The 19277-nt window shown below is 33.0% G+C and overlaps 1 protein-coding gene across 1 annotated transcript in view; it reads left to right on the top strand.

Annotated features, from left to right (window-relative positions):
- The window catches only part of LOC137923521 (furin-like protease 2), a 38225-nt gene extending 28953 nt beyond the window's left edge, over positions 1-9272 (top strand). Inside the window, exons 2-12 of the mRNA XM_068766781.1 lie at positions 1237-1341; positions 2648-2779; positions 2921-3055; positions 3602-3909; positions 3980-5740; positions 5816-5931; positions 6224-6341; positions 6415-6969; positions 7171-7271; positions 8013-8206; positions 9096-9272. Of these exons, the coding sequence (XP_068622882.1) occupies positions 1237-1341; positions 2648-2779; positions 2921-3055; positions 3602-3909; positions 3980-5740; positions 5816-5931; positions 6224-6341; positions 6415-6969; positions 7171-7271; positions 8013-8206; positions 9096-9272 (3702 nt within the window). The remainder of the gene's footprint in view (positions 1-1236; positions 1342-2647; positions 2780-2920; positions 3056-3601; positions 3910-3979; positions 5741-5815; positions 5932-6223; positions 6342-6414; positions 6970-7170; positions 7272-8012; positions 8207-9095) is intronic.
- Positions 9273-19277: the final 10005 nt, after the last annotated feature.

Genomic DNA, 19277 nt, shown 5'->3' with positions numbered 1-19277 from the left:
GTATATAACAATATAAAAAAAGCTTTTATATGTATGCCCGAGAGTATCTAAGCAAATTAAATATTATGCATTAATATGTACAAAGATATATTTAAAAATCTCATTTGCATGCCTATTGTATAACTGCATTTAGTCTTTTGCTTGCATCAACTGTTCATGTTTTCAGTGGAATTAAGACGGAATGTTATCTCGTACAAAATATAACAAAGAGACTCTCGCGAACGGAGCCGCATAATTTGTTGTGTGTTATTTTTTAATTTTCCATACTATACCAGCTGTGTTGGCGTTGAGACGACCGACATAAGCCAATTTGGTTATGAATTTTGATGATTTCTCATCATAATATGCAAATATTTTACGTGTTCTGATGATAAAAACTATTGCGGAAAATTAAAAGTACCGTTTCAACGGTAGGAATATAATAAAAGAACTATATAGGGGTTACGACGTGATTTGAATATACACATCAAACAGTAGTTACAGCTTGCGGTCGACAGATGGCGGGATCAGTCGTTAATAACGTCTGTATTTGTGCGCATATTTACTAAAATATCTTCTTTATAGAACAATAAATACGGTTATTTGAACAAGAATTTCATAAAAATATAATCGCGTGTAGTTTCAATGTAATATAAGATATTATGTGTTCTAATAAATACAAGATACTATAAATATTAAAATGTTTACTTTTCTTAAATAATAACTATTATTATTTACTACTATTGTTTACTACATAACATAGGATTACCATATCTAACTTTCTGATGATAGTCACTTACGATGGGCCTTATAAAGAGGTCGTCAAAGAAACAATGGAACAAAACTCTCTGTTTTGCTCGGAGGTTTGCTACGAGACCGAATCAGATGTAAAAGAACGACGTTGGGTCGTCAACAATCGTGGCAGCAGTGCTCAAGCTTTTTTCTCGGTTCTATCCTGGATACACTTTCCAAAGATGCAATACAGTGGTTTTGATAACACTATACTCAACTAAGCAGTAACGATTGCTTATGATTCCGAGTGCGTCTACGAGCTTACTTAAAAACAACTTAGTCTCGGTTAGGCGCCATGAGCGTCCAATTTTCCTCAATGAATTTTAATAAAAAGAATCTTTGTTGATTGGAGATAACTATTTTTGTATGTGAAAATATCGCGAATATATCTCATTATTTCTTCCATTTATATTATATTAAAATTTAAACTTTTTTTTATTAACAATGTCTTTTCTTTTGTTACAGATCGGAAATTTAAATAATTTTTTTCTATTCTCACATCCCCAAATCAATAAAAGGTCCCTGAATGCAAGTACCGATTATATGAATCGCTTGAAAAATGATCCACAGGTAAGTTAACTTTTTAATTCAATACTCTTTATTTTATTCTTAACATGTGCAAGAAAGGTGTTCACAAGACAAGTGTAATGGGCGCTCTTATCACTCGAAGCAATTTCTTACATACAATTATACTGTGGAAAGAGAAGGATACGTAGCGGGCAGTCGATGTACAATGTATGAGACAGTTTTCAATTAATTACATAGGTCAATTTATATACATTTATTTATTGCATACGATTATAATAAATACTTTATATTTTGATATTCTAAATACAACTTTAATACGTCGAACTATGACTTTGATTTGCATTGGGAGTATCAGCTGATATGATGATGTTAAAGTAATATAAATTCACGTAGAGTGGTACTGAAACCACTGTACGGCTCCTTGGATTTGCGCATGGCGAGCCAAGGGAGGCTATCGGCTGCTTCGTTCCATTAACCCGCCGTTAACACTAGCGGTCGCAGCGCTAATCTTTTTTCTTTAGCCCCTAACTTACTAAGATTTTCAACTTTAATTTTTTTTTCAATAAAGTTGACTAACATTACTTACTTATACTTATTCCCATCGTTACTTGTAGCACAAACGTTTACTGTAGAAACAAAAACAACAACTTATTAAAATTTTACTTAACATGACTTTTGTCGAACAAAACGCTCCTTCTGAATCTACTTAATTACTTACGTACAGCTTTGCTTGGCAAAGTTTAGTAGATTGTAGTCTGCTTGCCGGCAACGTTGTAATTTATTATTCACCATGGTAGGTTTTCTTTCTTAATTGTTAACTCCGATGAGTTCGTTAATGAAAACAAATAACCGTGATGAAAACGTTCCTGAGCTACCTATTGCGAAGAATTATTACATCACCAACCCTAAAATTATGACTTGGCTATGAATTTAGACTGCGTAATATTCAATTTAACTTTGGACATTTGGGGTAGAAATAAAGATGGGTTATAAATTTTATGTGTCATTCCTATTCTGTTTGTTATTTATTCATTTAGTTTAAGAAACATTTTTTCTGTTTTTAGAAAGGAGATAATCAATTTCTGGGTTAATAAACGGTTAAATAATTCTAATTTAAATTAAGATACTTCGCCACAATCATCATCAGGTCTACCTGCCAGCAAGATTGCAGCAATGCTCCTTTTAAGCTGTCTGTATTCAGCTACTTACTATGACTATGTTGTAAATCCACTTATGGGCTTGTAGCCACTACTCGAGAACCTTTCGGCCTTGACTTACTAAAACAAGAGTCTTGTAATAATTGACATATTAAATAATAATGTAGTTTAAGAAGTTAATGTGTATGCAGGTAAGATGGGTGATGCAACAACGGGAGTTGAAAAGAACTAAAAGGGACCACCAGTGGAAGCCGAGGCACGTAATGCGCCAGTCCAACGCGCCTTCATTCCCAGACCCATTGTTTAAAGAACAATGGTACTTGGTAAGAAGTAACTATAATAGTTAATAAAATCTGCTTATCTTTGTTTAATATTGTTTTCATTTACTCTTACAATAAAGTAAAATATAAGCATTTGTTATTTACGTTTGTATAATATTTACGTGCATATTTCTATAAATCTAGAATGGTGGCGCAGCTGGAGGGTTAGATATGAATGTAGGTTATGCTTGGAAAAAAGGATACACGGGAAAAGGGGTTGTAATAACTATTTTGGATGACGGTATACAACCTAACCACCCGGATTTATTACAAAACTATGTAAGTAGCGCATTTAAAGCATTTTTTGTGTAAAGTTGTTGCCATTTTTAGTCATGGTATAAAACATATAAAAGATAAACTGTTTAGCTTTAAACAATTAAATTTTATCCTTGTCTTAACACTTATTACTCTTTTAATGCTACGTATACATTATCTGTTATAGATGGATAAATATGCTTTAAATTGGTAAATTTACAGCTGATTTATCAGTAAAAAACCTTAAAGTTTTTTTTAACCTATTTTCAATTACCGTATTAAGAGGTTGCGATTGCGATAGGCCAATAACTTCTGGCAATACAAAGTGTACGGGGACAATAAACAAATAATTTTAATATGTAGTAACATGAATGTTAAAAATGTATTTTCTTAGTTTAGAATCATCACGTTATTAATTATTTCCGAAACAATTGACTTTTGGATAGGCCGTACAATATATTTATTAGAATGAAATGAGACTTATATTCACCCCTTTAAAGCTTTTACAACTATAACTAATCCTACTATATAAAAAGGCACAACTATCACAATTTGCAAATGATTCTATAGGATCCAGCTGCTTCCACTGACATAAACGGTAATGACACGGATCCGACTCCGCAAGACAATGGCGACAATAAACACGGCACTCGGTGCGCTGGAGAAGTGGCTGCGGCTGCCTACAACCGATATTGTGGCGTCGGAATCGCATTCAACGCCAGTATCGGAGGCGTCAGGATGTTGGATGGCTTAGTGAATGACGCCGTAGAAGCGCAAGCACTCAGTTTTAATACGCATCATATAGATATTTACAGCGCGTCTTGGGGACCTGAAGATGATGGAAAAACTGTTGACGGTCCCGGGCCTTTAGCGAGAAGGTATTTCTACTCTTACAAATACATTTCATATAGTAGTAAAGAGTTATAAAAATTTTAATATTTTTTCCAGAGCTTTTATTAATGGTGTAACCAATGGAAGAGGTGGGAAAGGGTCTATTTTTATATGGGCGTCGGGTAATGGAGGAAGACATACAGACTCATGCAATTGTGACGGCTACGCGAATAGTATATTTACGATATCCATATCAAGTGCAACTCAAGGGGGATATAAGCCGTGGTATTTGGAAGAGTGTTCGTCTACGTTAGCTTCTACATACAGTTCAGGAACACCTGGACGAGATAAGAGTGTTGCCACTGTAGACATGGATGTGCAGCTAAGACCTGATCACATATGTACAGTCGATCACACAGGCACATCGGCATCAGCGCCTTTAGCTGCAGGAATATGTGCTTTAGCTTTAGAAGCAAATCCTTCACTAACTTGGAGAGATATGCAACATCTTATTATAATGACTTCCAGATCACAGCCTTTGGAAAAAGAGGAAGGATGGATTGTTAATGGTGTCAAAAGAAAAGTTAGCCACAAATTTGGATACGGATTAATGGATGCTGCACAGATGGTTTCCTTAGCAGAACAGTGGGTTAATGTACCACCACAACACATTTGTAAATCCCAGGAAATTAACGAGGACAAATCAATCGAAACATCTTTTGGTTATACAATATCGGTACATATGGATGTAAATGGTTGTAGTGGTACAATGAACGAGGTGAGATTTTTGGAACACGTTCAATGTAAGATTTCACTCAGTTTTTTTCCTAGAGGAAATTTAAGAATTCTATTAACTTCGCCTATGGGAACCACTTCTACTCTTTTATTCGAAAGAACACATGATGCAACTAGTTCCAATTTTGACGACTGGCCATTTTTAAGTGTGCATTTTTGGGGTGAAAACGCTGAAGGTCGGTGGACATTACAAATAATAAACGCTGGAAATAATCACGTAACACAATTAGGCGTGTTGAAAAAATGGCAACTGATATTTTATGGTACAGCAACAAACCCGGTAAGGTTAAGAAACAAAAGTTATTTCAGTTCTAACGACTTTTATAACACGCAAAAAAACTATCACGTGAATGACGTGTATGACGTTTCCGAATACTCACAATTTTTAAATGAAATCGAATTAGGTCTTTCTGATAAAAGAAGTAACAGTAACAATATTCCATCAGCGCAGAGAAAAAATGTACTAGCTGATGCGAACGATAAACAAGTACAAAGAATGTGTGACCCTGAATGCGATTCTCAGGGCTGCTATGGAAAGGGCCCTACACAATGCGTGGCTTGCAAACATTATCGCTTAGATAATTCGTGCGTTTCTAGATGTCCGCCAAGGAGTTTCGTTAATCAAGGTGGAGTATGTTGGCCTTGTCATGAGTCCTGTGAGACTTGTGCAGGCGCTGGGCAAGATTCGTGTCTAACCTGTGCTCCTGCACATTTATTAGTAACAGACCTCGCTGTATGCTTACAACAATGCCCAGATGGTTATTACGAGGACCTTGATGCAAACGCCTGTTTTCCATGCGCAGAACACTGTGATACGTGTGCTGATAAAGCTGATATGTGTGCATCTTGTGCTCACAGCTACGTGCTTTATAACGGATCTTGTTTAGCGTCTTGCCCTCCGGGGACTTATCAGAAGGACGATTTTGGATGTGTTCAATGTCACGAGACTTGCGAATCATGTAGAGGTCCGAATGAGACAGAGTGTGTATCTTGTCGTATAGGAGATTATGCGTATAAGAATCGTTGCATTACTCAGTGCCCGATTAGTCACTATGCAGATATCCAGAGGCGGGAATGCTTACCGTAAGTTTTAACATATAATCCAGAAATTTCAGTTTCTATAAATCTGGTAATAATTGTAACGATGTTTATTTATAGGTGTCCAAATGGTTGTGCAGTTTGCCCTTATGCCGTTTGTACTCTTTGTAAAGAAAAATGGACTCTCACTAAGGGTGGAAGATGTATACCGGATGGTAGTAATAAATGTGATACTAGTAAGCATAAATATTCAAATTCTGATATTGTATCTAAAATTATGTTATTTATCTATTTTTTTTATAATTTTTATTTATTTATTCACATTTTTTACATCTTGTGTAATGTTGGCTATAATAAACACAAGTGCAGATATAAATAATAGTTAACTTTATAATATAAAATCAAAAACGGTGAAGAATATTGTGTATTATAATTGCGTAAAACATTTGACTTTGTACAGGTCTATTTTTTATGTTTTTTTATGGCTAAGTAAATAAGGGTGTTTATGTAAAGTTCTGTGTCAATTAGGTGAATATTTCGAGGGAGGCCGCTGTAAAAACTGCCATTCCACTTGTGAGAAATGTAGCGGACCAAATGAGTGGGACTGTTTATCTTGTTCAAGTCCTTTGTTACTACAGGGTACAAGGTACGAGTATCTTTTGTAAAAGTAGGTTACGTCATAAACACGTTGTATCTAATATTAAAATGCATGTTTTTAGATGCGTCGCAGAATGTGGGCAAGGATTTTATCAAACAGCTGGAAGCTGTTCTCACTGCCCGCATACATGTTCCGCGTGTGTGTCGAGATTGAATTGTACGTCTTGTGCAGGTGCTTTGAGACTGCAGTCGGGAACTTGCAGAGCAATATGTGCGCCTGGATACTACCCCGATGATGGAATTTGTTCGAAGTGTTACTTATCATGTCAGACGTGCACAGGTCCGAGGAGGGACCAGTGTGCCTCTTGCCCGCCAGATTGGCGGCTTGCTGCCGGAGAATGCAGACCGGAATGTCCACAAAACTTTTTTACTTGGGCGGAAAGTTGCCGCCGTTGCCATCACTACTGCCAAGACTGTCATGGAGCAGGGCCACAAAGATGTACCTCGTGCCCACGACATTTTTCTTTAGAAAACGGTTTATGTATTGAGTGTTTAAGCTCTCAGTACTATGAAGCCAGATCGCGGACTTGCCGTCCGTGTCATGAATCATGTAGATCTTGTTCAGGACCAGGGCCAACTAGTTGCGTTACTTGTGCCCACCCACTTCGATTAGATAGGTAATTATAATTCATTTTAATTTTTATGCATTAATTTTCGATCTCATATTCATAAAACATTTATTGTAATTAACTTTTACTATATTAATCTCGTATTGTTCATTACAAAAGAATTTCATTAACTTAATCCCACGAGTCGAAATTTCCGGGCTGTATATATCAAAAGGATTAAAGCAATAATATTTTATGGTTTTATTGCAGGGTAAATCATAAATGTTTACCATGTTGCATGGAAAACGTTTCATCCATGTTCTTAATACTGAACGAAACAATGGATTGTTGTCATTGTGATAAAGATATTGGTAAGTCATATTGTTTACTAATTAATGACTTTCATAATTATTATGTTTTATAATTAAATTGATATATTAGATTGTCCGTAAATTTCACGCTGACTTTGTAGGGAAATCGGTACAATTTTATTTTAGATTATCTTTTTTTTTTAAATAAATCTACCTTATTATTTTGACTATTCTGTGTGTTGTGTATTATGTATTATATTTTGAGCAGGAGTTATTTTCGGAGGGAGCTGATTTACCTTTTTTTGGGGTTAGTAAGACATTGGTGTATTTTTCTATTGATGGTGGTAATTTATAGAAAATAACTGACCACGTATTTTCATTTTTAAAACAATTTCCTAATTTTATTCTTAGTGAACTATTCAATTTTATTAATAAAATATGCTTTTATAATTATATTTTTTACTTTATTTGAACTGTACACTGACACAAATAAATACAGTTTTTCTGATATTTTATCACCTCTCAAATTTTGTCATAAAATTCTCAGACTGTTTAAAAATACCTTTAAATCTATGAAGTACTTTTTAAGCCCTTTTTCTTTTGTTATGTTATTAAAATTTCATGAGGTTAGGTAATACGATTCTCAATGAGATATGTTAATTAACTTATTATAAATAATTTCTTTGAGAACAGTGTACCCTATGTATTGGTATACTAAATACGTCGTGTTATTTGAGTTATATAACTTGATTTTAAAAATATAAGTGAATGTTGAACAAAGGTTAATAAATTTATTTACAGGTGGCTGTTTAAATGAATCGTCGGCAGGTAAACGCCGCATAGCTGAAAATGTTCGAAGTCATTTAACTGCATCATACTATGTTGATGATGCAAAAGACTCTACGAGTGTTTTGCAGTTAGATCGTAATCTAATAATTGCATGGTGTGTCGGTGCAGCTGTGGGTGTTATTGTTGCATCGGCGCTTGTTGTTATGGTAATAATTGTTTTAAATACTTTGTTTCAAACTGCTTAGATTTATATAACGACATTGTACTTTACTACTCTAGAATTAAGTTTTGGTAATATGAACATTGACCAATATTTACCTTAAAATGTCAATACGTTGGCAAGTTGATGTAGCAATGGGAAGGCTTAGCTTGAAGGTCAGATGTTCGCTGGGTCCTTAAGCGTCAGATGTTAAGGTCGAAATCTTAAGATTAGGAAATGAAAACCACGAACCGGTACGCAGAGCGCAGTAAGTCCACTCATAAAGTGTTGTTGTTGTTGCCCTGATTAAACTTGTCAGAAGATACTATGCACAGACCGCTTCCTACTGATATTACTGGGAATCTATAGGGAGGCCTATATACATCCAGCAGACAATGCTTTACAGCTATAATGATAGTGAGGAACCTGAATATTTTGCTTATAAGAAAAAATGTATAGTTCAGGGCACGTATATTGAATAAATATTTACGTTAACGAAGAATTCGAAAATGTGCAAGTAGACAAAAACACTTAAGCAATAAAATGAACTGATTTATTAAAAAGAGGACAGCCGTTTCCCAAAAAAAAAAAAGAGTAGTGTTCAATTTAGGAATAATTTCTAATGTTCTACAAAAGACAGTCAAAGTTGTTGTTAGTATGTAAAGTCAGCGTAAAAACTTGATAATTTTAAAAGTATTACTAAACTATACACCATATTTACATAAAGTTTATTTTATGTTTTCCAATATGCCTTATAGCCATATACTAGTTAATTATTCGTTTGAGTAAATTGTATGAACTCATTGACCAAGGTTATAATTAAAAGGTTTTTGTTTCAAAGAATAAATTAAGAAACTCTTTGTATAAATTTCCTAAAACACTTTCTATGCTTGCAGTTGAAAACAAAAAAGAGAAAACATCTTTCATTGTTTCCAAGAACATTATACTCCCAATTGACTACGGTAGACGACGACTTGGTTAAGCTTGCCACATCCACGACAAAATTAAAAGTAGCTCCGGCTGAAAACGTCGAGATGAGAAAAACGGGGAATTCACTGGAAGAGCCTACATAGCTATTAAATTTTAGGTCAAAATATTTCAAGTAATTTTACACCACTGACTGATATGTAGAGGTATCAATTACGTTCAATTTTGTATGTATAGAAGGCGGACATCATAGAATTAAATTGAATTGATTACTGTCATTAATTTTTGTATTGTAAGTTAATTAAATTTTAATCTAGGTAATTGTTGCTTAATTTTGAGGAAGTGCTATTGAATGGACTGACGTTTTTTCTTAGTGAACACTTTTCAATTACCGGCCATGATTATAGATAGAATTTGTGCTAGCTATTCGCCGAGGAATTTCACGACTTGCTATTTTATTTTACTTAAAATTATACGTTGCGCCTTTCACAGCTATACGATATTTCAAACGTTTCATCTATTGAAATTACCTCAACTGTAAATTTAATGAGGATCTTTTAACAAAATGTCCCTAAAGAATATTATATTCATCATATTCATTTGCATTTGAATTAAGCATTTAATTTTTGACTTCGAGAGATTTATTAATTTCCAACCGGTTAAATTAGTTTAAATGGAATATTAATATTTATTTTAGATAAATAATTTTTGAGAAACTTCTGTTTTACATAGGTAATTCAGTTATGTGATAATTTGTTTGTAATAGATACTTTCTGAAAACGGGTTAGCTGTAAAATGTAAAGGGACCTAAATCTGCAGCCTTTTTAATTTAAACACTTTGTACGTAATCTGGTATATTGTAAAGAAAATATAAAATTATTGTCATGTTTTTACAGCATATATTATAACCATTTACTTCAGGAACAAGTAGTGCACCATCAAGCCTTGGGATGACACTTGGTAGTAATTTTAAAACTCTGTATTCTTATTCTATCTCTTTTTGTTAATGTTTCTGTATTTTATCATATCTTTGTTTATTTGAGTCTCCAGAAATTTGTAACAAAATCGTTTTTCTAATTCTTAACAAAGTTATTTTTTATCAATAACATTACTTTTTCTATCTAAATGAATCCTGACTCCAGTAATTATGGTTCCAACGTGGTGTAAATATGGTATCAATTTATCAATTACCTTAGACTTAAGGCTATGTGTATATATGTAAATAGATATTGAGTAAATATATTGATGGTTTTTATGACAGGCCTATTACGTTTCATTTCTTTCCTCTACAACTTTTTTTTTCCATGATTTCAAATAAATTTTTTAAACAGTCTAATTTTTGTTATAACATATAAACTTTATATGAATATTTAATGTCTAATTATCCATGGTTTTCTGTAAAATTTCTTTATTAACATAGTTTTTAAAAACACTAAGTTAAGAAGTTTTGTAAATATCCAAAACAAAGCCGTGTCAGATGTTGTCAGTTATATATACATAAAATTAGATTAATTTCTATGATTTCAAAAATAATTTTACGAAGTTACGTATAGAGAGACTGTTGAATATACGGAGCGTTGAGTACAGAGGTGGTTTTGATTAGAAATGGATAACGTTGAAAATCGAATAAGGCTGAAGGAGGAATTTGAACTTATTAGTAATATCTTTACAAAGGACGTTATTGTATTGCGGAAAATTTTCTTTAACTGGGAAGGTGAAAGTATTGTTCATATTGGATGCAATATTTTGTCTCGTTTAATAGTTATAAAATTAGGTGATACTAGCTAGTATTTATCTTTATATGATGCTTTAAATATTTTATATAGAGAAATATAACAAGGTGTTAAATATACTATCCAATATCGATTTCTTAACACCAGTAAAACAAATTGAAATTTTTTTGTGCGATAAAATAAGATCGATAATTTAATTTTATCTATAACCGATTTCTGTTCTATAAATCTGATAAACCGTACTAGCTGTTCAGACGTAGTGACAGCTACGCGAATGACAATACGACCAAATCCGAATATCAATTATTCGTGGTTTCCCTTACTATTGTTGGATTAAATTCTAATCTACAACCCGCATGCGGTTTACTTGGAAACGGAGCATTAGAATAAAGACGTTACAGACATTTATTGAATTTCTATCAATACAGTTATATATTTTAACTATAAAAAACACGTCATGTTATCTTATTTGCGAAGGTATTTAGATCCAGAAATAAAAAAACTCATCAAATCTATAAACATTTATGTTTCAGTACGACTTAGATTTACGACTTTTATATCTGTCCGTTTTCAAAAGGTTCCATCAAAACCTACAAGTTAATTTTTTTTGAAAATAATAAATTAAATTTCGGTTTTGAACATTTTAAATTTAACGATATTTGAATAAATTTATGAGAAAAAAGTAAACTAATTTAATTTTAATTAGTATTAGTAGTTGTGATGAATAACCCAAATATTTCAAAAATCCGTATCATGAAAATACATATTAATTATTATAGGGTTAAAAGTAGTAAATAGAAAACTCAAACTGAATAACTATTACTTGTGAAATGGTACGTCTTATTTGCTCTCTTTTAGCTTGCTCGCAAAGATAAGTTAGCTAACAGGCAGTTGGAACATATATATAATACTAAGACCGTAACATGATTCGCTATTATCATTTCAGTCGATGGCCGCCCACTGCATGATATAGTCCTCTTCCAAAGATACTTCTTGCAATCTTGACTTGTCGGTCCACCTAGATAAACATGATTTATTAATTTTCGTATAGAAGTTTAATAATTTTGGAAGATGTCGTTTAAATTGGATTGAAGGATGGTTAGTAAAATGACATAGACAGTGAAACCACTGGTTGTGTTAGATGTACCATCACAAGTGTAAGGTGACGAAGGATTTGAAATTATAATTGTCACAAAAAAGTAAAGATGCAGTAATCACTAAAGGAGGTGAAGTTATATTTTGAAGTTAATTTCTAGAGAAGTCAAAATTCGATGTTGAATTACAGAAATATACAGAATGGTTGATTGTAGGTGTAAAAGTTATGAAGGGTGAATTTGTAGCACTTTTGTTTGTATTGTGATCAATTTGCGATAAGCTAATAACTTCTGACAGTACAAAGAAAACAGATTGTTAGCAACCATTAATTTAAATATGTAACTATCCAAATTTTGAAAACGCTTTTTATTAACAATTTATCATTATATTATTTAGTGTTTATAAAATTATTGATTTTTGGATAGAGGATTTAGTATCTTATATCAAATGAGCAATGTGTATAACCTTTTCAAGCTTTCACATACAATTTTATACATAATGAATTTTAAATTAAAAATGTATCAAATTTTGTATAATTAAGACCGCTCAAATCCCGATGCGATGCTCATTCCGTTACACGGACTCAAGATAAATTCAAGTACAAATGTTTCCTATTTTCCTCGTCTAAGGTCACGCAAATTACAGCTGAACAAAAAACTGACAGTAGTGTAATTAATTGAACAAGGTCGCATGAGTAACGAGCGATATCGGCATGAAAGCATTTGCCAAGTGTTTACGCGCCGGTCATCTGTCACCATAACTTGGGCACTCTGGGGGGGCCCGAGTTTGGCCATTTATCATTTTGTCAAATTCATTTGTCCCCAATGGAATACAAACTTCAGAGAGTTGTCGGGTAACAACTAGATTCTGTATTTATGATCTAATTTTCGCTGTTTTTTTTTTTCTCTTGTTTTCGATTATTCTGCTGAGACGGAAAATATTTAGTTGAAATCTATTATTTGTGCCTACGTGCAAACATTTTTTTTTCGTCTAGGTCGCATAATTATTTTGTCTACGAAACGTGTTTCTTTTCTCCCTAAATTACGGGTAAACTCAATTAACGAAAATGTAATCTGTAAAAACAGGATTCCAGTTTTTTAACAAACACAAAGCTTTCCGTTGAATTTCTTTGCTTATACATTTTGTACATTTTTCTTCCATGAAAACATAGTATATTTTTACGATACGGATGAGAAGTTCACCACCATTATCATCACCTTCACTCCAGATGCAGAACTTCTACTAACATAGACCTCACTCACACATTTCCAACAAGACAAGCTGAAAGATACATTTTTCGGTGATCATAGTAAGGTTTCGGTGATCAATTTACGTCGTGGGTGCAAAATGTTTTACCACTTTTTTATTAATTTTATTTTAATTAGTAAAATATTTATAAAAATTGCAACTTAAAAATAGTAAAAAAAGTTGATGGTTCTGATCAGTTGTTAGGTGTATTTGATATATTATGATAGAACAATTGCTAAGTTTAAAGTGGCAAATGGCCAGCCACATTGCTAAGAGAACACATGGCCGCTGGTCACTTTAGGTTTTGTTGTGAACATCATGGATCGGCAAGTAAAGGGCATCCCAGTTTATAAACGACCTTGTTAAGGTTGGACGCAAGCTGCTTTCAGCCGCTCGTGTTAAAAATCTATACACACAGTCTTACAGGACCTTTGTGACAATTATACAATAATCAAATATGGATGACTTTGTGTTGGATTGCATCGGTGATGAAATTTTTTCCTTTTCAATTTAAAAACAATCGTCGCTGGTTGGATCCTGAAATACAGTCATATATAATTCACACTTTGTGCATTAATTATATGGGATTGCCACTGTTAATAAAAAAGTATACCCTGGGTAATACCACACTGCAATCGCCAACTCGCCTGCTAAGCATGCAATTATGGTATGTCCCTCCATAGATATTTTTGGAGAAAGCCTATGCCTTGCAGTAGGCTGAAAGGATGATATAACACACAATTATTAATAACATAAAGAGCGAAGTAAAATGTTCGCAAAGCGTTTCCTAATGTCCACGACACGAAAGAAGCGATTTGATATCGAGAGAACAAACCGCGTGCTATTAGTCTTTATGACAAATGCTGGAGTCGTCTAATAAATAAGGAATCTTCGCCATTGTTTCCAGATTCCAACCATTAATCATTTTTATGTTTGCAATTAATATAAAGAATCTAATGACAATAAGGAACTGAAAGAAATTCGCACAATCGATATCTGTCTTGTTTAACGTAACATACGTTTGGTTTTATGTGATAATGCAATAAATATTTTCTTATTATATTATGATTGTATAGAATTATGAGACTCTTAGATAAATTATATTTTAGTTAAGCTGTAAATATAGGCAATACTTGTTAAAACATTTAAATGAAAAAATCTTTACATTACGGTTACTATTTTATTATCATCATAATTTGAGTCATATGCCATCATAGGAGAATACAATCGGAATTCGTTTCTATCAGGCAGCTGTTATTACGAAACAAATAAGTGGTCGCCGTAAATAGTTATAAATGGATACAATTATTAAAAAAATAATATAAATAGAGAAAACCTATCGTGGAACGAACTTATGAGTCCATCACCGTAGTCTTTGACAACAAAACTACTTATGATATATCTAATAGATTCGGGCGCTACTTTGCGGAAATCCATCCTAAGTAAGAAAAGGACCCATACATAGCTACTTCCGCTATGTAGCAGTAGTCGTGCAATAAAGTGCACCACCCGCCAGCCCGCTGATAAATGCCTAGCTACTACTACTGGGTCGGTGTAACATCTCCTGAGGATGCCCCGAGGAGGGGTGAATCACGTGTCGAGTAATTTAACGGTGGTAGTGGTGTATTTCGCTTTGTTTACCGCATGCGCATTTATCAGCCGGCTTGCGGGCGGTGTACTTTATTGCACGGCTACTGTTACATAGCGAAAGTAGCTATATATTGGTCCTTTTCTTACTTTTGATATCACCAAAGTAATAAACATTCCATCATCATCATTTCTGTGAGGGACGTTCACCGCTGGACTTAGACCTCTCCTGTATATTTCTAATAAAATTGATTAGAACTGGCCTGTATCCAATGCTTTCTAACGTCATTACAACAATATAATATGACTCTAAGTAATAAAGGTATAAAAATTAAGACATCAATCGTAAGAGTGGAATAAGAATCTAAGAGATTATTGTAACAAGCATTATTTGCAGGTTATACTAAATTATGAATAGAAAGATTACGTAATGTTTGGATTTTATGTTCATGACTAATTTATTTTAGTTATCTTCTGGGCATAGGCTTTCCCCCTAGATTTCCTATAGACACGGTTAGAGCCGGAATACATCCAGCATGTTCCGAGGACCTTAAGTAAGTCGACTGCCCACCTTGTGGGTGGACGTCCTAGGCTACGCTTCGGCTTTCATATTAGTGAACATCCATATAAATAGAAATATGCTAACAATTTTACAGCGTGAAAGAGTGGGAGAATTTAAATCCAGGAAGTCAGTGAATCGAAAAATTGAGAATTGGATTAGGCAAATCACTTTTCATTCAATTCCGTAGCCGGCGAAGTTTGCCCTTTTAAATTTTATTATCTTTAAGTCGATCGAATGCTAGGGACGGTCGGCGAGCGAACGCTTGGAGTCCTTAAAGATAAATAAATTTGTTTCTCATACAATGTTTACTAAGGTTTTTGGGAATTTTTTTAACTTTTACAAAAGTAATTTTTGTATTTTAACATCAAAGTTCTTACTTAAAGCTGCTGCTTTTCTGGCTTCTCGCAATATCAGCAAGTCATTATCATTATTTCAGCCATTAGTTGTCCACCGCTGGGCAGACGCCCTCATAGATTTCTAAAAGCACCGATTGGAAACGGCCTCAATCCAGTGTCTTCCGACTATCTTAATAAGGACGTCTGTCTACCTCGTGAGTCGTCTACGCATGCTGGTCCGTGGTCTTCACACCACCTTGAGGCCCCAGCGGCTATTAGTTGTGCGCATTATGTATCCTGTCTACAGTCGATTCGATCTTATAATATTAAATATGCTGAGTTCTCATATACGACAATTATTACTCTGGTTATGTATATACAACAACTTAACCCTTTTATCTCGAAACGTTACCCGTAGAAACTTTCGGGTACTAATTAGTACACCCTTTAGACTACATTTGTATTAACATTTGACCTCCACCATTATATACAAAAGTTATTCCTTCTAACGACATTGTATTAAAAGACTCTAAAAGTCCTGAATTCGTAAGTGTAAGTGAATGTTTATGTCGTAGACACGTATACACACATACATATAAATGCATACACATGTATATATGAAAAAAACTTGATCTATGATCCTAAATCACGAAAGACTGTAAATCTAAGTAAATTATAAATATTAATAAACTTTGATGTACATGGGTTAGTAAATACAGAAGGGATAACAATTAAACGATAACAAACAAAAGATCGAAGAGGGAGTAGCAATTACAGACCGGCAAGCGCAGTCTCCTCTTACAACACGGACGGAAATTTTTAAAACGTCATTACCCAACATCACAAATAACGACGACTAAAACATTAAAATATTGCAATATTTCCGGTCATGCTATTTTTATCGTTTCATTCGATTCGTAACAATTACACAGAGACATTCCTGTTTCACCAATGTCGTTATCATTTCAGCAAAATGTCCAACGAGTGACTCAGAGGCGTCACAAACTAAATATCTCTGAATGATAACAAGTAATTGCATTGATTATATTTTGAACCTTTACTTCTAGTAGTAAAATCGTCAGAAAATGCTGGATACAGACAGCTTCAAAATTTATTGGAAAGCTCTATATTCAGCTGTAGACGACCAATCGCGTCCGGTGTGGTTGGACCAAAGATGAAGATTGAGCTGCACTATCTATCCCTTTTATTCAAAAACTTATGTTTGTTTACAAAGAAGTATTTTAATAACTGTACATTGATTACCTATTTAATGTCTTATGTACAATATATATAAAAGGGCCTTTATCTAAAGTGTATTATTTAGCTATTAATTTCGATTAAAACTTTTGAAAATTTTCCTATATACGAATCGTTATAAAGGTTGATTGTTTATAGGTGTAAAAGCTTTAAAGTAAATAATGTATAGCTTATTTGTTGTAATTTGTATTTTCTATTGAAATGCCGGCCAATAAATTCTGACTCAACAAAGTCTACGGGGACGAACAATAAACAACAATTAATTTAAATATGTAGCAATCCGAATTTTGAAAATGCTGCTACTTGCTATATTATTATCACTTTATTTTTATATCTGTAATCATTGATATTAAGATAGAGTATGCCATGTATTAATTGTCAACAAATATACATTCACTTTCATAGCTTTTACTTCTACCTTTATAAACAATCAACCTATATATCCTTCCTGAATTCTTTCTTAGGTATATAATTAAATATATAACTCAAACTAAAAAACAGACTGGATACCGTTTCTTCATTTAATATCATTAAAAAAAAATAATTAAAAAGACGAATAAGTTTTCTTCTTGTCAACACATCGATGTTGCAGTAATAAGTTGTTGAGAGTAATAATATGGTTGTGGAAAATTAAGGCAATATTGGATCAAAACCGTCAAGCGCGATTTGATAAAAGAGCTCTCGGAAAGGCGATAAAGATGATTCCTCTGACCCTTGTCAAAGCATAAAGGATATCGAACAGGAATCTCGTCACCGATATAGTTATCTCGAGATTTCGTTACGTAATATTATTACATAGGCTTATTTATTTCTAATTCACATTAAAAATTATTTAATTCTATTAATATCATTATTGTAGTTATAAAACGTCTACTGCTGAATATGAGCCTCCATATAAATTTCCATTGGGACTATTTTCAAAGAGGGCTAAAATGTGTTTCACCTTGTGAAAGGACCTCCTATGCAGCATTTGCCGATCAGAGGTCTACATTTTAAAATCGTAAGGCCTTACTGCTATGCACGCTATGTGGCCTGCTTAATGCCACGTCATCATGCTAATTTCCTGATGTCTGTTATTTTGATCTATAGTCGATTTGAATATAAAGACTTACATTCTTTCATTATACTAACAATTGCACATAGCACCTTCTAAATGTGAAGCGAGTAATCTTTTGACTTTGATTGTTATAAATACATGAAAGAATGGAAAAGATATTTATTAATCTTTTATTTGAAATTCTTTGTATCAAACGCTCTCCTTTGTTCTAAAGCACAATAACTACGTTGGTTTATTATTATAGATTCATATATATATACATATAGTTGCGATGATAATCAATAGAAAGAACTTCATAAGAATATTAATGAACATCTGGAAAATATCGACATACATAAATACTTGAAATAAACATAAGCTTATGTAAACATAAGAGTAACTTTTTAGTAAGCAAATGTAGAGAGACATCATATGACATATAATTTCTCTAAATACTAATGGCATAAATTTAAATAGTTTATTAAAAAATAATAATAAAGCTTGAGAATAAAGTTACTCTTTTACTGTATTAAGGATAATATGAAAAGATTATAAAAAAAACTCGCCCTAGTTTGTTGTGCGTTTTCCACGCTGCTATTACAGGAGGAGCTCAACGTGATTTTGGTTTTTTTTTTTTTGGTTATTTCTGTTATACTGGCATTCTTCTCAAGATGTATAAGTAATACTGTTGATGTACATAATGACACGTTATTTAATAGCATGAATAAATTTGAAAAAATTCTCTTAACAGAAGTATAAAGAAGTATTGAATATATTGTTTGATGATAAATACATATAATTATATATACACATATATTATAATACCGTTCCTTTTTTGAAAACGGAATTGTTAATTACTACATAACCATGGTAATCTTTTTTAATCTTTTGTACCGTGTAGTAGAGAAGCCGATATGTAGTAAATCGTATTTGTCTCTCGATATTATGCGAACCATTTTACTAAACTACTTTTGCTATGTTTGTCGGTTTTTATGTATATACTACATCATTATGTGTAATCAGTGTAACTTCACCCTTATCATGCGAAGGTCGTTTAGAGATAATCTTACAAACGGGCTTGTAAAGCTTTAGGTCTATTCTTGAGTATCTTCAACTACCAACACTTTTCTTATACGATAAGGGTAAGTATTTATTTTTGCCTAAATAAAATTTTATTACAATAAAATTAATAAAATCGGACTTTCTTGATTTTTCATAGCACAACTGACGCAATATTTTTAGGTAATCGAAGGTTGCTTTTTGCTATAAATAGTTCGTTTACGGTGAAAAAATATATA

The sequence above is a fragment of the Battus philenor genome, unplaced genomic scaffold, assembly GCF_028537555.1.
Source record: "Battus philenor isolate CCGP_79_NKW_IND1 unplaced genomic scaffold, ilBatPhil1.0.hap1 SCAF_21, whole genome shotgun sequence".
Lineage (NCBI taxonomy): Eukaryota > Metazoa > Arthropoda > Insecta > Lepidoptera > Papilionidae > Battus > Battus philenor.
This window is presented reverse-complemented; position numbering and strand designations above follow the sequence as displayed.